At 63.7% G+C, this 21,105-nt stretch overlaps 1 protein-coding gene across 9 annotated transcripts; it reads right to left on the bottom strand.

Annotated features, from left to right (window-relative positions):
• Nucleotides 1-6,612: 6,612 nt before the first annotated feature.
• ARFGAP1 (ADP ribosylation factor GTPase activating protein 1) lies at nt 6,613-20,902 on the bottom strand. Of its 9 annotated transcripts, none has more exons than XM_037811870.1 (14): nt 20,757-20,902; nt 17,820-17,883; nt 17,120-17,229; nt 16,663-16,834; nt 15,958-16,058; nt 14,970-15,056; nt 14,414-14,510; nt 12,490-12,546; nt 11,140-11,172; nt 10,155-10,184; nt 9,273-9,329; nt 8,568-8,911; nt 8,163-8,239; nt 6,613-7,329 (listed from the first exon to the last, which is right to left on the bottom strand). In XM_037811870.1, the coding sequence occupies exons 2-14, from the start codon at nt 17,877-17,879 to the stop codon at nt 6,641-6,643; spliced, it is 1,914 nt and encodes a 637-aa protein (XP_037667798.1). In that variant the 5' UTR covers nt 17,880-17,883; nt 20,757-20,902; the 3' UTR covers nt 6,613-6,640. The 9 variants fall into 9 exon arrangements, with proteins under 9 accessions (XP_037667798.1, XP_037667799.1, XP_037667800.1 ...); XM_037811873.1 differs by having other exon boundaries at nt 6,827-7,329; nt 8,852-8,911; XM_037811876.1 differs by having other exon boundaries at nt 6,827-7,329; nt 8,163-8,233; nt 8,852-8,911.
• Between the last annotated feature and the right edge of the window lie 203 nt (nt 20,903-21,105).

Genomic DNA, 21,105 nt, shown 5'->3' with positions numbered 1-21,105 from the left:
CCCCGGCACCTGCAGCGGCAGCCGAGGGCCTGCAACCCACCCTCTAGGGGATGCGCTCACCCTCAGGCTCCAACCCCTCGGGGAGACCTCTGTGGGCCCCACCCACAGCCACCCCTGCACCCCACGCAGGGACGCCCCCCAGGGCCCTGGCTGAGCCCCCTCACTGCGGCCGGCCCAGTCCGAGGCACTGACCGCTGCACCGGAGGGTCCCACCTGTCCAGCCCTCCAGACCCGGTCGGTGGGGCCCCTCCTGCTCCCACCCCTGCCACACGCCCGGCCCGAGCAGCGTCAGTGCTGGGATGGGGGCCTGATTCGAGCAGAACCCTGGGGGCTGCCTCCTCTTCCTGCTCGCGGGCGGGAACCAGCCTCCCAGTCTGCCTCTCATCTGCGGAGGGGAGCCCCTGGGGGTGGGGTCCCCAGTGAGTCCTCTGGGGCACTCTGGCCCGGACCTGGACACAGACTGCGGGGGCTGCCAGAGTGGGGAGCTGCTGAAGGAGAAGCTCGGCCTCTCCTGGGCCCCCTGCACCCCTCGATGCAGACTGGACCCTCAGGCTGGGGGTTCTGTGAGCTCTGACCCCGCACGGCGGGCTCCAGGGGAAAGTCAGCGCTGGTAATGCTTCCGGGTCATCCTCCCGCCCCCCAGCCCTGCCATGGGCTCAGGAGCACCCCCCCTCCCCGAGAAGACCCCGCGAGCTTGACCCTTTCAGGGAGTTTAAATCAGGGCCCCTGTGTGACCCCAGGGCTGGGCAGTGGCGTGGAGGCCCAGGTGAGGCCCCCCGCAGACCCTCCCCTCCCTAGGGGGTCACCCTGACCCTCTCCCAGGCCCCGGGCCATCCTGAGCCACGGCCCAAAGCCACACCCCGAACCCCCAGAAACCACACCCGCCCCGTCCCACTGCCCCCCACGGGGGTGGGCTCCAGCCCGGAGCTTCTGAGGGGTCAGAGGCGGCCGCGGTCACAGACCTGAGCGGCGGATGGGGGCTCCTCCTGCTCTGCGGACGCTGGGCGCGGCCCCGGGATGCCCCAGCTCACGAGAGGCCCTTTCCCCCACCCGCCTCGGACCAGGCGGCCCCGGCTCCTCCCTCCTGCTGTCAAGTGTGGGTGACGGGATCCGGCCAGGAGCCAGCGGGGGTGGGGGGGGCGCACAGACACCCTCCTTCGGGGGAGCCAGCTTGGGGCCGAGACCCACAGACGAGTCCTGGGCACCGAGGGGGCAGCCGGGGGCGGGGGGGGAATGCAGAGAGGATGATGGTACTGGAGCCCCCCGGGACCCCACCTCACCCCTGGGGCTGCAGGGCCCCAAACCCAGCCTCCCCCCAGGTCTCCCCAACACTCTCCAGCCCCCACCAGGACCACCCAATCATCCCCTTCTCCAGAGTCCCCGGAGGGCAAAGGTCAGCCAGGCACAGCCCCTGTGAAGGCTTCAGGGTCCACCCTGAGGCCCCATGGCTAACACGATGGGGTGACGGGAGATGCTGGCTGGAGCACCCCAGGACTGGGGGCCGTGGGAGGGTCTGACCCCTCCTGGTACCCGCAGGTACTGCCCCTTTGATCTTGCTGGGCTGCAGGGGACAGGCAGGGGACGCAGTCGGGCTGTCCCTGAGATGATGGGGGCCCCCTCCACTGCCCTCCCCTAGGGCTGCTGCCCTGTCCCCCAAAATGGCCCTGCTGTTGGGAGCCCCTTGGGCTGAAGTGAGGGGGAAGGAAGCCCCTGAGGCACCCCCCACTCAAGCTAGGGGAGGGGATGGGGAGAGTGGGGGGTGGGGGGACAGGCTGAGCCCAGACCCTGGGTGCCTTCCCCGAGAGCACCCACCCCTGCCCCAGGCTCTGCTCTCAGGAACCCCGCCTGGGACATCTACCCAGTCACCCCTTCCCTGCCTCCCACCCGGCAGCCTGGCAGCACAGCCCCCACTGCCTTTCACCCCGGCTCTCGGCCCCCCACCAAGCCTGCCCTCCGTGTCCCACTGGACCCTGACAGGGAGCTGCTGTGGCCCTTTGGGGGGAGGCAGGCCCAGCGCCCGGGTTCTTGGGCCACTGCACAGGGAGGGGTGGTGCTTGCTGGGACCGGGAGAGACAGCGGGCAATGGTCAGGGGTGGGGCCAGCGCTGCCCTTCCCAGGCTCCCTGCGGGGGCTCTCGCCCACCTCCCTGGGCCTGCAGCTGCCTGGTGCTGCAGGACCCCAGCCCAGCTGCCCCAGCCCGGCCCTGCCCGCTGCCTCAGCCCCCGCACCGGCCGGTCCAGCAGCTCGCGGCGAGGAGCACCGTGGTGGGAAGACCCTCCTCCTCGCCCCCAGGGCTCGGCCGTCCCTGCTGCCAGTCCTGCCTGATGCTGAGAGGACTGGGGGGGACGGGCTGGCTGAGCCCAGCTCCTCGCCACCCTGCTGTGGCGGCCTTGGCGGCCTGCGGGAGGAAGGGGCCTTCGGAGCGGAAGGCCCGTGGGCTCTCAGCCTGGGTGACCCGGGCCCCGGGAGAGGGTGGCCTTGTGGGGGGCTGGGCCAGAGCTGGGGCCCTGCGATGCCACCAGCGGCCAGCAGAGGGGGTGCGGCCCAGCACCAGCAACACGCGTGCACACCCATGGCCCCAGCTCCCCGGCACGCGCGTGCCCGTCCCCAGCCCCACGCAGGCTGCTGAGTCAGTCCTCGGCCCTGAGGCGGGTTCCCACGCTCGGGCCTCGCTGGGCTGTGAGCTCCGAGCAGATGGTGACCCCGTGTGCCTCTTGGTCCCCACAAGCCCCTGGGGTTACACCAACTTTGCAGTGAGGATGGGGGTCTCGGATGGGACAGGTAACCGACCAAGGTCCCAGCCGGGGTGTCCTTGAAGGGGGCAGCGGGCATGTGGGGAGCCTGAGGCCGAGGCTGTGGGACAGGATGGGGTCCAGGGAGGGGCCCTACCTCCCCCAGCCTCAGGCTCCTGCCCTGACTCCAGGAGCCTCCACAGCCAGGTGAGCAGGTGAGACCCAGCAGGGTGCAGACCACAGGAGGGCGGGCTCAGGAGGCTGCCCAGGGCCCTTGGGCTCCTGGGGCTCTGGCTCTGACCCCCCAAGCCAGGAGGGCACCCGAGCCTGGGGGGCACCAGGGCAGGGAGTAGACCCTGAACAAACCACACATCATGAGAACAGCAAGGAGGAAGTTCCAGAAAAGGGGGCTGTTGGGGGCGGGGGGGGGGGGGGAGTTCACTGGCACAGACGGTGGAGGCCCAGGGCAGACGGGTGGTGGAGGCCCAGGGCAGACAGAGGAGGCCTGCGGCAGACAGATGGTGGAGGCCCAGGGCAGACGGGTGGTGGAGGCCCAGGGCGGACAGAGGAGGCCTGCGGCAGACAGATGGTGGAGGCCCAGGGCAGACAGATGGCGGAGGCCCAGGGCAGACAGATGGCGGAGGCCCAGGGCAGACGGGTGGTGGAGGCCCAGGGCAGACAGAGGAGGCCTGTGGCAGACAGATGGTGGAGGCCCAGGGCAGACAGATGGTGGAGGCCCAGGGCAGACAGATGGTGGAGGCCCAGGGCAGACAGATAGCGGAGGCCTGGGGCAGACAGATGGTGGAGGCCGGCTCGGGGGGCCTGCTGGGGAAGGGAGGCCTCCCCTGTCCCTGCATTGTGGTGGATGGCACTGGGGTTGGTCCAAGGGCCACAGCCTCAGCAGGCGCTGCCTCTGGGGTCCAGTGGTGGACATGCTGTCTGGAGTGGCCTGGCCTGGCCTGCAGGGAGGCCACCGGCTGGGGGAGGTGGCAGGTCCGGGGGCCACCTGGGTCCTGGCCCTGATGCCCTCTGAGGGAGGCACTGCAGGGGTGAGGGGGCTTGGCAGGACCTCCCCACCCCGACCACCCCCACATCCCACTCAGATGGTGGGGGTCCTGTCCCCTCCACACACATGGGGTCTGCCACCACGGCACTCGTGGCTCCTCCAGCTCCAGGCCGACCCTGGGAAGGGCAGGCTGCCGTTCTGACCGGGGGAACGGACTCTGAACTGCGGCTCGGCTCAGTCACACGGGGGTGAGAGGCAGTGGGCAGTGTTGGGGGAAAGGGGGACACCCGCTAGGATGGAGGTGGTGTGACAGGCCTTACGAGGCGGCGACGTGACCCCTACTCAGTGGGGGCTGCTGGGATCCAGGGACGTGAGGGGACTTCACTGTGGACGCCTCCCTGCCAGCCAGGAGGGCAGAGGTCCCTGCTGCCCCACCAGGGACCTGGCGCCCCCCACCCTAGAGCCCTGCCTGGGACAGACGGCCTCCCAAGGGCAGCGCGGACTCCAAAAGCCCAACTTGGCCTCTCCTGCTGTGGTCCCCCTCTGGCCCGGTCTCCTCCTGTCCTGTGGCACCCCAATCCCAGTGCCCTCGAGTACAAAGGCTCAGATGGGGGTTGGGGGCTCAGGACCCTGCCCCTCCTGGGTGCCCCTGCTCCCTGCATACACACTCGCCCCGACAACCCCAGCTCTCATGTGCTTGACTGTGCTGCAGTTTCACCAGCACCGCGCACAAAGCAGAGAACACGGGGGGAGAAGACCCCGGACGCTGCCTGGACCCCGCCTGGGCGAGCACCTGCAGGACAGGAGGTCATTCCCTCGGCTGGGGACGGGGGTCTCGGACCACTCCACTCCAGCATTCCGGAAGCAGGTCTGGAGGCTACTCTTTTAAGTGCCAATAAAAGGCTTTCAGGCTTCCCTGTGGGAGCAAGTTTAGAAACGGCGCCTGTACTGACTGCTTAGGGCAGAGGGGACAACGCATTGGAAACCGGGCTCCTGGGGGCAGATGGGGCGGCTCTCGTGTCCTGATGACGGTACAGGGACCACAGGAGAAGTTACACGCCCGACCTAACCAGAGCGGCAGCGGTGCTTGTCCTCGAGGCCGCCGGCGAGGGGAGCCGGCCAGACGCTGGAGCCGAGACCGGAGCAGCTAGTACGGGGGCAGCCTCGTCCCAACACGCAAGCAGGAGTGTCAGACACTGCCCGCCCCACACTGAGGCCCCCCAGTTTCATCGCTGGGTAGACCCTGACCTCAACCCCAACGAGACACACCTGGCACCGTGGCCCACGCTGCCCACGGCTTTGTCCCACGGGCTCCAGGAAAAACGTCCCAGCTCCCAGCGAACTCTCCCCCCACACTCTTCTCCAGCTTAGCTTCCGCGACCTCTGGCCCCAGGAGGGCAGGTGACGGCCCTGGGCCTCTCACCCGAGCCGGACCCCCGCCACCCCCACCCGCAGCACAGCAGGGCACTCGCTCAGTGCCCTCCACGGCCTTCCCCCTCGGAGTCGGGCTCCGCACACGGCCCTCGCCTGAGGCCTGACCCACAGGCTGCTCTTACCCGGCCGCTGACGACAAAGCTCCCGGGGGCCTCTGGTCTCAGGCCCGACCCCGCTCCACAACAGGAGCCGCACGTGGGCGTGGGGGGCACGGGCGCTTCAGACGGCAGCCTGTTGGCAGTGCCCTCAGCCTGGCCGGCCAGGGGCCTGCTGGACACCGGGGCCAGGACGCGGAGGCTGCACAGGCAGGCCCCCCAGGCTCGGGCATGGTGCGGCCTGGCCGGAGGTCAGGGGCTGACCAGGGACACCAGGGTCACACGGAAGTGGGTTTGGAGACTGAGAATCACAGATGTCACCACCTGACTGGGGAGAGGTGTCCTTGTGAGGGGGAAGGTTTCAGAAAAACACCGGAACAAACTCCTGCCATCAAAAACCCAGCATCGGGCTGAAGCTGCACATCAGAGCCTGACTGCAGGCGTCCACTGCCCGACATGCTCCAGGTGCAGGTGAGAGTCGGGGCGGACAGGTGAGGTCCAAGCCCAGCGCAGGGGAAGACGCTCCGAGGATGAGCACAGCAGGGAAGACACAGCAGGGGCAGCCGGACACTGAGCAGGCACCAGGCCGGATGGAAATGTATCTGCCTCACCTCGCCTGTGCCCCCAGGCTGCCTGGAGAACCCCGGCTGCCGTGGGCCCACAGGACGTGCCCGCACACACTGAAGGCAGAGACCAAGCTGCACGGGCACAGGACACCCTGGTGGAGCCTGCCCTGGAGCAAGCCCTGGCTATGCTGCTCCCGGGGCCCATGGGACCAGCTGGGGCGCCTGCCAGCCCTTCCTGAGTGGACGGGCTCTGCACACACCACAGCAGCAGTAGGGCCAGGGGAGGGTGTGCAGGGGCTCACCCCAGGCCTGCGGCCCCCTCACTAAGCCATGCTTCTTTCCCTTGGTTTCTGTGCCGCCAGCTGCTCTGAGTGGGTACAGCCAGCGCATTCAGCCGGGCTCGGCCGTGTCCTGGGACACAGGGCAGCACCTGTGCCAGGGAGGGGTCAGAGCCCACAGGGACACTTGGGTGGCCACTTGAGGATGACTTTGGTCGGCATGACTAGAAGTTGGACAGGGATGATGAAGCCATGAGGGGCCAGCTGCGAGGACGAGTGGATTTAGGGCACAGGGGCTGACACAGACGGCTGTCAAGACGCGGCAACACAGGGGAGGACAGTCGGAAGGCAGTGCCAGCTCTAGCACTGCTTTCAGTATTTCCATCTGAAAAGGTCCAAGAATTTTCTTTTAAATGGGAAAAAAACCACCAGAGCAAGCCTCTTAAAGACACTTCCACAAAACCAGGCGTCTCATCTGACACTGAAAGCATCTCACGTCACTTTGGTCCTAGCAACCTGGGAAGACGGTTTATTTAGGGCACGAGTTACTGAAATGACCCCCATCTGCAGCCAGAGAGCTCTGGGCCTCACGGCCGGGCCCTGGTGGCTGCGGGCACCACACTGCCCTCCCAGCCCAGGCCCAGCCTCCGCCGGAGGCTGTGAAGGCTGCACAGAAAACCCTGGGGTGGCGCAGACACGACAGGAAGGACGAGCCAGCCCCAGGCCCACATCGGGGGCTAGTCCCGAGAGGCCATCTTTGTGCCATGGGTGCTCGTTTCTTGGGTTGATGGAGGAGGAACGAGGAGGTGAAGTGCATACGGCAGCCGCCCCACCTGCTCTGCAGGGCTGGGGCGCGGGGCGGGGAGCTACCAGTTCTGGTTGTCCCAGCCCTCCTCGGCAGGCACCGCAGGCTGCACGGCCCTCTTGGCCTTGGCCCGGACCTCCCCGCCGGCACCCTCGCCAGCCTCCCAGTTCTCCCAGCCGTCGCTGTGGTTGCTGTTCCTGCTGTTGGAGACGGTGCCGGAGCCCCAGACGTCCCAGCTGTCCGAGCTCTTCCTCCCCGTGGAGTTGTCAGCACAGGTCCAGCTGTCGCTGCTCGGGGACTGGCGGGCCTTGGGCGGCTCGCTGCTCCCAAAGGTCTCCCAGAAGCTCTGGTCGATGGTGCTGTTCTGGAAGTTGTCTCTGCCACTGTTTTGGTAGCTGCCGCCCTCCGGGGGTCTTTTAAAGAGAGAAAGGGGCAGCCTGAAGCCATCTCACAAAACCAGAAAGGCGCGAGTGCAGTGCGCCCCAAGGACCCCCACCTCCTCACTAGGAACAGGTCTAGGGGTCCGGCCCCCAGACCCACCACCCAGGTGGGCCACGCACGTCACAGGCCTCCTGCCGAAGCCCACCCCTCCTCCTGCACGCTCGGGGTCTGCCCCGAACTGGAGGAGTTTGAAAGCAAACTTCAGAAGTGTTGGGGTTTTTGCAATGAATGAAAGAAAAAAAAAACCCTGAAGCACACAGGACTCTTTGTAAGCTCCAAACCGCTGAGAAGCAGCTCAGACAGGGAAGAGGTGACACGCCGGAGTGGGAAGGGAAGGAAGGAAACCCAGCCGGAGCTGCTGCTCTGGGTTGGACCCACTTTCCAACTCTAGTTGCAATTCCCCCATTTAAAAAACATGAAAACAGCTCATGTGGGGAGTAGAACGGGTGACCCAGCCCACGGTGGGGGCCGTCCTCCCACCTGGGCCCCCACGGTCACCCTGGTGGGGTCAGGGATCCCTGAGGGCCTGTACGGAGACCCTCCCTCCCTCCCAGCCCTGGGAGGCAGCAGTGCCACAGGACTTGGGAGAAGCCTGGAGGGACCCGGGCGCCGCTGGCTTCTGCACCTTTCAGGGCTGTGTGGCGGCCCCGGAGCCCAGGCCACAGGGGACACTGCGCACAGAGCCCGCCCTGCAGCTCATGCCCAGGACGTGCCTGCAGGACACAGAGCAGCCCCGGGCAGGGGTGACGAGGACGTGGCCTTGCCCATGGGGAAGGGGGCCCTGAGTGGCGGAGGGAGCACTTACTGGAAAGAGGGATCATCCGCTTTTCCAGAAAAAAAGGTCGTGACATCACGCCACCCCTTGCTGCCGACCCCCTGGACCTGCGGGGAGACGGAGAGGCTCGCGGGGGCCCCCGGCACGGAGGCACGCACAGCACCCGGCTGGGAACAGTACACCTTGCACACACATACACAGGACAGGGGCTCGGGGCTTTCTGTGAGCAGCTTTAGGGCGTTTGTCATAGGGACCCAGGCAGGAAACGCTCGGTGGAGACAAACGGCGGAGGCCCTAGAGTGCTGGCCTCAGTGCTCCGGAGGGAAACCAGCCGCATGGACCCCAGCCCCTCACATCCCAGACACAGGCTCCAGGCTGGCAGCAGGAGGCCGACCGCAGGCCCTCCCCATGTACGGCTGAAATGGAGCCACTTACCGAGGACAGGCCCACGGCAGCAAGACCAGGGCAGGAGGGAAAGAGCAACATGTTAACGCCCCGTCAGGCCCCACCAGCAGAGCAGTTCCACATCCTGCACTCAGCAGCCCGAGTGTCCCCAGGAGCCAGGGCCCAGGCCACGCCTGCGGCGAGAGCTCCCTGAGCGGACACACTCTGGGGGTGCAAAGCGCCGGGCCACGCTCCAACTGTTGGGGCACAGAGCAGCCGGGTGCAAAGATCTGGAGACAGCTTCGTGCTGGCCCCAGGTAGGGGGGCTGCCCTACCTTGGATGCCAGCTGGGAGACCCCACTGGACACGTCATCGAAAATCCTTCCCTCCTTCACCTACGTGAATTAAAGCACAGTCAGGAGGTGCTGGGCCGGGACGTGCTTCGGGGAGCAGGACACAGGCCCAGGTTCGTAAAGCCACTGCACCACCACACGCGTGTCGCCAAGGGGTCAACATCCCCGAACGGTTACAGTGACCAAGAGAAATGGCTCCCACCCCAGAACCTGGGCTCAGCAAGGCCCCAGCTCAGCACGAGCTTTGCCTGCCCAGTCTGAGCCGTGGCCCCCGGGGCAGGGCCAGGGGCTGTCACTGGGGGCGGAGGACAGCCCCACCCGGGAAGCACTTGGAGGAGAGGAGACAGAAACCCCCTCCACGTGGTAAAAGGCCCTCGACTTGCTTCACAATTGTCAACATCACCTTTTCCTGGGCAGGTTTGAGGACGTTTTCGTTCAGACTGTGGCTTAACTCGGAAGCCTGTTGAAAGAAAACAAACGAGGAGCAGGGATCAGCAGGCCTCCCGGGGAGGGCGAGCCTGGCCGCGAGCTCTGCCCAGCAGCCGAGCAGCAGCGTCATACACACAAGGACACGCCACGAGTGGCACCTCAGGAGGGGGCGGCAGCTCCCGCTCGCCCAGGCCCCGTTCCTCAGGTGGCGCCTGCCCTGCCTCCAGCCACAGCGCAGGAAATCGCAGAGCCCCGGGCCCAAGGATGGCAAGACGTGGCCCCATCTAAAGCAGGGGCAGGAGGTGGCAGGCGAGTGGGCGCAGCGAGCTCTGAGGAGCCACCAGGGGGCAGGCGGAGGCCACTTCCTGACCCTAGGCCTTGACGGGACCTTAGCCAGAGCTCCGGGCTTCTGGGATGAGGCACGAAGGGGCCTTTTCAAGGGGGAGAGCCGCACGACGTGGGAAGGAGCCTGGCCGCCAGAAGAGCTCCTCTGGGCTGCTCGGCTCCGGGTAAGGACAGCTACAAGAGCCTCGGCCAGCAGCTTCCCATCCAGGCACCGCCCAGGCCGCGTGGGCAGGGGGCTCTCTCGGGCTCCAGATCATGGAAGGAGTCACTGGCCAGTGCTGCCGGGGCAGCCACCTCCTGCACGTGGCTCTGATCTGAGCCCCCACGGAGGGTGGGTCAGACCAGAGCCTGGGGATCAGGTGGGGGGATGACAAGCACACCTGGGTAGGGGAGGGGCCTGCAGGGACGCTCCAGTGGGGGGGACCCAGGGAGGGGCTGGGGATGCGCTCGCAGGCAAAGCTCATGCTCAACCCAGCCAAGGTGGACCATGCACGAGAGGTGTGGGCTTTACCGGCTCCGGCTGCTGCTTGTAGCCCCAAAACTTTCCCAGATGTACATGGGGACGCGTTAAGGAGAGAGAGAGAGAGAAGGAGGGAGAGGGGGAGGGAAAGAGAAAAGGAGGGAAAGAGAGAGGGAGATTGAAGGGAGAGGGAGAGGGAAGGCGGGAGGGAGAGAGGGCGCGAGGGTGGGGAGCAGCCGTCACCAGCAACCGCCGGGCACCATGACCTGCACCGAGGCTGGGCCTGCCGACACCACCCCTGGCAGGTGCGCCCCCTCGATGACCCCGCCACATACCTGTCCCCTCCCCACTGAATCCAACCGCTCTTTTTGCTCTCAATGGACCCACTTAAAACTCTCTTCAGGGAACATGCCTCGGGAAGGGAACACACCCCAGGGCCGGCCCAACCCCAAAGGCCCCCTCGGAAGGGTGACGGGCACGTTGCAAACTCGCGGCCGCCCCACCCCGCTGAGGCCCATCCACAGCCACTGAGCTGGACGCGGCCTTCCCAGCCGACAGTCCCGAGACTTCACAGAAAAGCAAGAACTAATCACATTTTGAAGGAAAAAAGACAGCCAAGGCTGGAGACTGCTCCTGACACCCGGAAGAAGAGAAGGGTGACGCGTGAACAGGGACGCACGGCTCCTGACACGGCCTCCTGGCCATCGGGGGCCGCGCTGCCACAGCAAGCACAACAGATGGGGTCCCGTGACTGCCAAGGACGCCAGGCTGTGTGCAGAGACCGGCCGCGAGCACCGCAGGGCAGTCTGCGCCTGCCCGACGCGGAGGCCGAGCTGCAAATGTGCGGTTGCCCGAGGGTGCTGGTCTGGGCCCGCTGGGCACCGAGCTCGGGCCGCCTCCCATCCAGCAGCTCAGGGAGCCGCACGGCCTGTCACCTCCGGGGCTGCCAGGGGCTGCCGTCCCTTCCCCACGCTGGGCCCTGCGGACGCGGGGAGAGCCTTAAAGAATCCCAACGCAGAGCCTTCTCCTTCGTTACCTTTTGACTTGCTTGAGATCCAAATTTTGTCGCCTGAAAGGAAAAAGAAAGACAAGCCCGTTCACTCCCTTTCCTAACCCGACCCCAGGCCTCCTTTCCACCGGCCGAGCCCCACGCTCGGGACAGTCTTGCGTCCGCCCCAGGCCACCCACACTAACTCCAGCCGGGGCACCCGGGGTGCTGGCAGCCAGGCAGGAGACTGCTGCGGGTGCCACCTCCCTGCGGGGGGGAGGCTGCCGGGCACACCACAGGGACGGCCAGGCCCGAGGGCACCGGCTTCCCACAGGCCCCCTGGGGATGGAGGACCCAGTGCTGGGGGTGGCCCCCACTCCCTCCTCAGTGGGCTTTAGCTCTGGCCCAGGCCCCAGACGCACATGTGCACATGGGAGGCGTCCGATCCAGGGTGGGCACCCAGGACCCCCCGCGACAGCCCACCTTCCTGGAGCCCAGCACCAGGGTTCGTGCCGCCAGCCGGGAGGGGCAGCCCCTGTGCCGTCCAGGTCCCGCCCGCTGCTCCCTGCCCAGCACCCTGAGGAGCTGCACACTCCACAGAGAAGAAAAGGCCTGGCCACCGACACAGCAGCTGGAGGCCCAGCCCCCGCCACAGGCAGGGAGCCCAGGGCCCCGGGGTGCTGACCCCTCCTCCCGGGGCACGGGTCAAACCTCGCCGGGTCTCAGCTCTTCACCTGTTCCACAACGATAACAGCACCCCTCACAGGGGATCCCCAATAAGAAAGGGGTGCTCGCCCTCCAGCTTCAGGCTGGTTGTCTGGATGGCTCCAGCCTTGGGCCTTCTGGGCCCTTCTGCCGCGGGTCGGCTCAGCCGGGCGGCCACGTACCAGCCTTTCCCTCAGCTCTCCCTCCTCCTGCTCAGCCATGAGGCCTGAGCCCCACTCCCGCCTGGTGCCCTGCCTCCTCTCTGGGGCTGACCACCCGGCACTCACCCGTTTGCTCACTGCCCCCCCCCCTCGTCTGTCCTGACACAGGTCAGGCCTAGGAAACCCCCAGACCCAAACCTCACTTCAGGCAGGGAAGAGGGGAAAACCCTCTCTAGAGACCCAGAGGCAGACCTTGAGGGCTGCAAGGTGGCCGGACCCTCACACACTCAGCAGGGTGGGCGTCCACCGCGCATGGGGTGGGCTGCGGCTACCACCCCCTCCCTGGGTCCCAGCACCCTGGAGGCATGGAGCATTGTCATCCTGAAATGTCGCCAAAGCCTTGGAACTTCCTGAGGAGTGTCCCCTGGGCAGAGGGAGGGTCGCTGAGCTAAGACCCTCCTCTTCCCTCACTCCCCCCTATCGCCTAGCGCGGACAGGCCCGGAGCCGCAGGGCCCGGCTGGGGGTACTTACGCCCTCCTTGGCTGCTGAGGCGAACCTGCTGGCCCCAGTCGTGAAGCTGCTCCAGCCCTGCGAGGGAACAACATGGGCGCCCGGTCAGGGCCTGGCTCCCAGACGCCCCCTGACCCTCTCTTGGCCCTGACCCCAAGCGTCAATTCGGCTCTGAGCTCTGACAAAGGAAGGTCGGGCTGCTTGGCCAGGCGGCTGCGAAGCGGACTCTGGAGAAGGCCCTTTCAACCCTTGCACGTCCTGCTTCTACAATGAACCAACGTGTGCTCACGACAAGTGCCCTCAGACGCTGTGGTGTTTGCTGTCCCTGCCTCCACCATGCCAGCCTGGCTGCCCGAGGTGCACCTCCCGGGCACACCTCTCCTGGCTACAGCAGGCTCAGCTCAGTCACACACACCTGCCACTGGTGAGGTGCTGACCACTCAGCAGGCCCACCCGTCACCCCAGGAGGAAGGGGCAGTGCCCAACCCCCCACCCGGAGGAGGACCACCCGTCACCTCAAGAAAGAAGGGGCAGAGCGCCCACCCATCACCCCAGGAGGAAGGGGCAGCAGGCCCACCCATCACCCTGAGAGGAAGAGGCAGAGGGCCCACCCGTCACCCCAGGAGAAAGGGCAGTGGGCCCCCACTCTGGCCCACACGGAGACTGTGATGGGGTGAGGAACCCTGGTTGTCATCACAGCCTGTTGTCCTGTATCTGGATTCAAGGTGGTTTGCTCCTACACCTTCCAAAATAAACTAGGGCTCCTGAAAAACACTCCTGTGCCATTTAAATCTTGGCTTCCTCCTCCACCCGAGGGCCGTGCAGACCAGCCCACGCCAGAGCCACCTGGAGAGCGAACAGTCAGCACGAGGTGCAGGACACCAACATCCAGAGACACAGGAGGATGTGCCTGCTCAGGAAGCTACCATACACAGAGCGTTAACTAAAATCCACTTTCTTTCCTGAGAAGACTCAACAGCATCTTAACAGAAAGGGACCCTGGCTGCCGTGGGCTCCCCAGCCAGCCCTGCGTGGCCGCCCCACGCGACTCGCAGCTGCCAACAACTTGGAGTCCCGAGTGACCACAAGGGTCTGAAATCACGATGGCAGCCGAAGGTAAACCTGGACTGAGAAGTTCACTCATTTTGGAATAAGAACAGGTTTCTGTGGATCAAAAGAAGACGGCAGAAAACGGAGGTCAGCTGGGTCTCTCGCCTGGCGCCCCTAAGTCCGGACCTGAAGGCGAACCCAAGGGAGCCGCCAGTGCTCCTCCCAGGCTCTTTCTGCCCCCACCACACCTGCCCTCGCCCCCACACCACACCCGTCCTCTGCACTGTGCCTATGTGTCAGAGTCTCGCCGAGCTGGCAGGCACAGCACCCCTCACCCTGCGCCCCGTGGTCAGCCAGGCAGGGATGGTCAGGCCCTAGCCGCCGCCTCTGGTCGGACCCGTGGGTCGCTCGAAGGACTAGCTTCACAGACAGACGCGGGCCTGTAGGCCCCGCACGGGAGCAGGGAGAGAGCAGGTGCAAAACACCCTGGGCCTGACCTCTGACGCCCAGGAAGGCTGGGAGGGTCCCTGCAGCTGCACCCACCCCTCAGCCCCCCAATGCCGCCTTTGTGATGCCGACGGGTGCGGCTGCAGTGTGTCCACGCGGTCCCGGGACCCAGCGCAGCCTCCAAGTGAGGGCGGCCCGTGCGCTCCCCAGGAAGAGGCACAGGGTCTTTACGGTTTACGTGCAATTCTCAATCCTTTGGAGGAAACGGACCCGGTTAAGTCTGGAATCTGTACCTTATAACCAGCGTAAACAAAAGACCAGATACATCTGGGAACCTGAGCAGCTTAAGCCAAGCCCTGAAAGGAGATCTCCCCAGTGGTGAGACAGAGGAGCCCCGAGTGGAGAAGTGTGGGGGCAGGGCAGGACGGTGGGGTCCACGCCAGCTCACCGAGTACAGGGACGACACGGCACTGCTGAGGAAGTCGTCTTCTCTTTTCTGGGGTGGCACCGTGTTCCCAAACCCCACATAGCGGCTCTCCTGGGCGCTGGGAAGGGAAACACAGACAAGCAGCGGCTGGGACACGGGTCCTGAGTCCTCTCCAAACCCCGAAGGGCACAGAGGGGCGCTGCGAGGAGCACACCCGATGCCGTGCCAGCCGGGGCAGGCTTGCGGACTCCTGCAGCAGTGCACAGCCGCGACACCACTGCCCCGAGTCCCTAGCAGCACCAGAAGCAAGTAACCAGAGCTCCTGGAAGAAGCACCCAAAAGACTTAATGTGAGAGCTGCAGGGGGGGCCAGATTCTGGAAGGAGAACTCTTTCTCCTCTGCGTGAGGTCTGCTCTGCACTCTTACTCTGACAGAGGCCGGCCCGGGTCTCTCCATGCTTAGCACATGTGCAGCTGCCCCTCCCCAGGCAGAGACGGCAGAGCCCGCCGTCCCTGGACCACCCTCGCTGAAACCCTCGACAGGCTGAGCAGTGCACCTCGGTTTGCAAAGGCCTCACCCTTGGTAGGAGCCGAGATCCTCATTCAGCCAGTCCTCAAAAGCCTTGTCTGCGGAGGCCGCCGTATTCTGGGGATGGCCAGAGGCGCTGAAACCCAGAGCCACGGGTTAGTGCAGCCGAGATGGGTCACGTTTAAAACAGAAGCTGCCAGCACAGCCAGACCGAGCGAAGCCAGCGAGAACCATGGGTATGTATGACATCCTGAGGCCAGGCTGACCGCCAGGCTTTGTCCAGAGGCTGAGACCCAGTCAGGGAGCAAGTGAAGGCTCCCGGCCTCACACAGACCGAGAGGGGCTCCACGCAGCCCCCACAGGGCTGCTGCCAGTCAGCGGACCAAGGTCAGGGGAGGGAGAGGCCGAGGGCCAGGAAAAGGGAGAGGCCAAGGGCCAGGAAACAAACGGAAGCCACAGTCGGAGACCATAGACAAGGCCCCCAGCTCTGCAAACAACAGCAAGTGAGAATGCAGAGCCGAGTTCTAACCAAGCAGCCAAACACAGCAAAGGGGCAGTGTGGCATCCCAGTGTACGCTGCTCGCCTTCCCATTGACCTGGTCGCTTCTAGAACACCCCCCAATTCGTGATGGAACACACGGCATGTTTTACAGCAGAACAAGTGACACGCACCACCAGTGGGACTAGTTCAACGTGCTACAATCGGCCTGTGCAGTGGGAGAATGGAGACTTGGCTGCACAAGTACGCAGCGTGTGGAATGCGTGGCCGCCCCTGCCACACCCAGGAGGACAGGCCTAAGCTCACCCCTGAGCAGAGGGAGATCTGACGCTGTGTTTCAGACACAACTCCACTGCTCAGATTTTTACCCAAAGTTTGTGTTATTCCAGCAATTTTAAAAAGCGGTCTCTCCCAGCAACTCTTAGAAACACCCTCCATCAGTGCCGCCCATGAAACCTTGATAGAAAGGTTTCCGCGGGGTTCTGGGCCACAGTCTGATCAGAATGCAAGAGGCTGCCGGGAGGCTCGGGGGTGGTACCGGTGGGCTGAGGACAGCAGCGTCTTGGGCTGCGGTGGGGTCCAGTTCTGGGCAGGTGATGAGTCCAGGGACCATTCTCTGCCTTCAGCCAGAGTGGCTACCTGGCAAGCGGACACGGGAGGAGTCGGAGGGTCATGGATTCCTGCTGCTCCGACGTGCCCCAACACCCCACACGCAGCTTCTCACGGCTCAGTGGCTGCAGGTCGGGTTTGCGAGCAAAGCGCGAGTGATGGCGCCAGGCCTTACCTTGACTACAACCGAGAACAGAGGCGCCCAGGGATCTGCCCACCTGCCCGCGCACAGAGGGCCTGGCGCTTACCTCGGGGCATTCTACTCAGGATGCATTTGAGGGGTCAGGGGTCACAGTTCCTTTTTTCCCCCCACAGTTGCTTTATAACCCTCAACGCTCCTCAGAAGGAGGTCTGTCTTCTACCCCTGTTATTACAGGCCACCTACCCCCCACCCGGGCAGGAAAGCTCTAGAGAGGACAAAGGCTAAGCCCCGGCCGCAGGCAGCTTTCCTCCAGGTTCCTAAAAGCTCTGGCCGAGACTGCCGCCTTGTCTGTGCACCTGGACCACGTGTGACCTCCACGGGGCGTCGCACCCACAGAACCCTAAAACCGCAGCCCCCACCCACGGCAAGAGGAAGCACAAGCGGGTGCAGCAGCCTTACGGCCACCAGCCAAGCAAGACAGGCCCCTCTCACCTTATCCCTGAAGAGAGCCGCGGCTTTGCTGTTGTATTTCTCCTGCAAGGACCAGCAGGGATCGTAATCCTCTTGGGATTCCAGGAACTCTCGGAATTTAGCATTTCCCCCAGCCTTCATCTTCTCCAGCTCAATGTCCTTCCACTTGTCCATAGTAACAGAGCGCACAAAGCTAGACATCAAAGTTCTGATTTAACTAACAAGTACTGGGGATGTCTAAGGCCCCTCATCACATCGCGGGTCAGAGGTGGGGCTCCCGGGGGGGTGGAGAAGCTGGCGGCCCAGCGGGAGGCACCCACAGCCGGCCATGGTGCAAATGTCAGCCCAGGCCGCCAACCCCCGAGGACCGTGGTGTGACCATCACATGGTTCGCTTTTTGTGCACAATTCAGGTTAAACTTAGAGACCTCGGCTCAGTCTGCGGGCAAGCGCCTCTGCCGCTCGGGAAGGGCACTGACCTGAGGTGCACCCCCAGGCCTCGGTGCTTTCCGGAGCATTCCAGGCAGATCCAGATTCCATAGGTCACACTCACCCACTGTGGATTGAAGGCGCCGCACTCAAAACAAACCTGCAAGAGGGCCCCGTGTGACTGCTCGAGGCAGCTCGGGGCAGCGCCCATAGCTTCACAGGCCCCACGGGGGTGGCAGGTGGGGCGTGGCAAAGACAGAGCCAGAAAAGAAGTGAGGAAGCCTGGAGCTTGGCCACCGAGACGAGACTGTCACTGACAGTGGGAGTCTGACAGCCAGCTGGGGGTCGGGCGGAGGCCACCGCAGCCCACGGCCACACCGGAGCAGGGGTGGCCACGGGCAAGCCAGGGAGGAAGCTAGGGGCCGGGCAGGCCTGCCAGGAAGCCAACAGGAAGGCAAAGAGACCCTGCACTACCGTTCAGACCTAACACAAAGTGAGCAAAGCAGAAACTTCCCAAAGTAAACACAGACCCCCCCACCAAGAACTAGCATTTGGCCAGTTGCAGAAGCTGGCCTGCCGCTCTCAACCGTCAACCTCTCCTCCACAAGGCAGGCAAGGGCAGGCCATCCTGCTCAAGCTCGGCTCAAGAAGCCTGGGCCACAGTGTCCTGCGAGGGGACTACATGCCCAGGGCAGCCAGGACTCTCGAGGTTTACTGAGACCACTGAGCCCAAGACAAGCAAATGCTCACATTGTTTTCATCCTGCACTCTGACTTCTTTGAGAACTTTCCTGGTCCTTGGACTGGCCATGATACTGCAAAAGAGAAAGACAAAGTTTTTAAATTTACAATGAGCTACTTTGAAAGAAAGAAAATCAACAGTCAGTGCCACAACTCTAGAGGACAGATAACTTCATGAGCTTCTGTGGGGGAAGCTTTCAGAAGAAGCTACAGAGCAACACAGGCAGGCTGCAGGCAGCAACTGTTCTCCAGAAAGAACGGAAGCAGTTTGGATGCTCCCAGGCCAGAGGACAATGCAATTAAGAACAAAATGTGACCGCTGGTGCCCATTCTGCTTAAGCATCATGTGCCATCAAGACTACACAATTTATAAAATGTTGTATCTTCTCAATGGTAAAGTTTCCAGCAAGTGCTGGTCTTTATAAAACGTGCAGATTGGCTGCCAAGCTGGATTTCCTGCCTCAACAGGGTGCGTGAAGACCCGGCCTGACAACCTACACGCTGATGGAGGCCCCTGGCCATCTGCACCTTCCCGTACCTCCCCTGGGCACGGGGGCTCCCCAGCCTGAGCCAGCTGGGCAGGTCGGTCCTCCGTGGGGCCACCTTTCCCCAGAGGGATGGAGATGGTGGGCAAGCGGCCAGCAGAGCAGGGCAAGGCAGGGGCCTGGGCACCACCAGACAGACTGGCAGGGGATAGTAGCAGCAACACAGCTCAGGCTGAAAAGAAAGGCTGTTTATTTCTTTATAGCTCTAAGAGCTCTAGAAAAGTTAACTTCAACTTGAGTCCCACTTGAATTCATGAGCAGGAAAATCAGCTAAAATAAAAGATACAAAGCCAGAAAAGGGTGTGTGTGTGTGCCGTTGGGCGTAGATGAGCTGCATGGATCCTGCACAAGCCACTGCTGACCTAGAGGAGATCCATGCAGGAGACAGCAGCCTGGGCATGAGGCACCTCGACCAGCCCAGCCCGCGGGGGAGCGTGGCGCCTCTCGTCTGAGCGTGGCACCTGTGGCCTGCTCCCCCCACACTCAACAGCAACGCACACTCCACCGAGAGCATCCAGTGCTCCCTGGGTGACGGAGGCCTTGCTGTGGGCGCCTCAATGCCGTCTCCTTCCTGCTTTGCTTACACTCAAGGTGACTGTTTAGAGCCAGCTCCTCCAAATTATGTGGAGGCACAGCTTAAAAAACCGGAGGACTCCGTCCAGTATTTCACTTTTAATCTTGGGTGTCAGAAAGGAGGCCCTGGCTGAAAGGAATCCTGACTGCTGCACACGACCAAACCTTACAAATCTGGACACCCTCTGCTCCTGATGTCCATTAGTGTCCACTCTGAGCTATTTGAACTTAGGAATAAACATTTGTTTATCGACCAAACCAAAACCAAGAGGTCACTCTCAGCTCCTCTCTCCTGCCGCTCTCCATGCTGTTCTGACAGTGCACTGAGCTCAGACACACAAGAGGACGGATGCACCAACAGCAGCATCCACCCCTGGCCTGAGTTGCTCACGCAGTGCCACCACCACACCAAGGAGCAAATGGGCAAACACAGTGGGAGAAAAGCCCCCACAGATCCTTGTCTCCCAGCTGGAGACACGTGTAACCACGGATAAGCCAGGACCCATCAAGACAAGGTGGCCACACAGACAGGACCAGCGCAGGTCTCCAGTCTCAGCCCAGGGCTCTTTCCAAGGCACAGGCACCTGCCCCAGGCAAGCAGGTGCTTCCCAGAATGCGAAGACCGTGGTGAGAGAATGCTCTCAATTTCTAATTGGGCAAATAAGGCAGAGAACTACTGGAAAGAGAGCAATGTGGAAAGTAAATGACCTGGCTTGATTAAAAGGAGCTCCTCTACATGGACCAAATTCTGGTGTTTGAGAGCCCTTTAATTTTCTCCTGAATTGTTACCTTCAATAACACGGAAACAAATTCTGCCTAACTTTCCAAAACACAAACATGGTTCATCTTGAAAAATAATCCAAGAACTCTTGGTTTAACACTTAAAACCAAGAACGTAAAAATCTGTTTGAAGCACCCAAAGTCTCCATGTCTAAGAACAATGGCTCTTTCTCATTCTAAGGAACAGATTATTTCTGAACTGCCAAGGATATGGTCACAGAAAGCTAAGAGCTGTGCCACCCCTTGGGGCTTGATGAGAGCCCCATCCTCAAAGCCACCATAAACAGAACGGAGCAAGGAATGTCCCACCTGCATTACATGGTCAGAACCAGGGGTTTGTCCTTCAACACAGCAGACAAGAAACATGGCTCTCATAAACCCACAGAAACTAGCAAAAAAGCCCCCTCCCCCAAAACAGCCACCACATCAGAGGGTGAGGAGCAGAAGCCAAGCTGAAGCGGCCATTCCTGGTTAGCGGCCTTCCTAGTACCTGAACAGAACCCTAACGACCTGGCCTGACCAGTACCAGCCCACAGGGGACTTGAGAAGGGGCTAGACTGGACTCTGTATCCAGGCCAGGTCCTGGGTCCCCAGGAGCCAAGAAGAAACGAGGCGGGAAAGAGACTGAGGCGGCCCGGCCGAAGGGCTCTCACTGCATGGGAGAGGGCAGGAGTGGGCAGGGGTCCCCGGAACTACAGGAGGACTCCAGATCCTGTGGGGGGCAGCCTCGGAGGGGGGTGTGTGGAACGCCCCGGGCGCGCAGGGCGGGGAGGGTGCAGATCCGGGGGGGCGGCCTGGAAGAGGGCGCCGGGCGGGAGGAACAGAGGAGGGGGTCCCCGTGGGCAAAAGGCCGGGAGGTCGGGAGCAGGCGGGGTGCGCAAGTCCAGGTCCGGGGGTAGGACGTGGGAGGGGACAGCGGTCTCAGAGCGAGGCGGAGGCAGCCCCGGGAGCGCGCGCGGAGCGGGGGTTCAGGGCGGGGGGGCCCGAGAGGGGAAGGGGGTTCCCGTGGGCCCGAGGCCGCGTGTGCACCGCCCGAGCCGCGCGCTCACCAGGCGAGCGGGCCAGGCCGCCGGGCTCGATCCCTGTGCGCCCGGGCCGGGCTGGGGCCGGGGTCCTGCCGGGGTGGAGGTCGAGCCGGCCGCGGAGCTGCACCGAGGATGCGAGCCTCTCTCCGACCCGGCCGCCACCAGCTTCCGGTTACGTTGCTCTTCGCAAGGCTTCATGGGACACCGGCGGCGGGGAGGGATTTCCGCCTTGGTGCCAGCGAGGACGGCGTGGCCCCGCCCCCGTTGCCATGGTGACGCGCATCTCCGGCGGGTGCCCCAGGCTGGAGGTCAGACCGCCCGGGACCCGGGACGGGGAGGGGGCTGCGCTGGGGCCCCGGACTGGCCGGGACTC

The sequence above is a fragment of the Choloepus didactylus genome, chromosome 19, assembly GCF_015220235.1.
Source record: "Choloepus didactylus isolate mChoDid1 chromosome 19, mChoDid1.pri, whole genome shotgun sequence".
NCBI classification, from domain to species: Eukaryota; Metazoa; Chordata; class Mammalia; order Pilosa; family Megalonychidae; genus Choloepus; species Choloepus didactylus.
The sequence above is the reverse complement of the archived record's forward strand: the minus strand, read 5'-3'. Positions and strand labels throughout refer to the sequence as shown.

What these genes read in the sequence shown, in the direction of transcription:
- ARFGAP1 (XM_037811870.1), bottom strand. Translation starts at nt 17,879, where the DNA reads ATGGCCAGTCCAAGGACCAGGAAAGTTCTCAAAGAAGTCAGAGTGCAG. An exon ending in GGCCTGGGGGTGCACCTCAG is followed by an intron (nt 16,835 to 17,119) that starts GTCAGTGCCCTT and finishes TTTGATGTCTAG; the next exon opens with CTTTGTGCGCTCTGTTACTA. An exon ending in CTGCTGTCCTCAGCCCACCG is followed by an intron (nt 15,057 to 15,957) that starts GTACCACCCCCG and finishes TCTGGGTTTCAG; the next exon opens with CGCCTCTGGCCATCCCCAGA.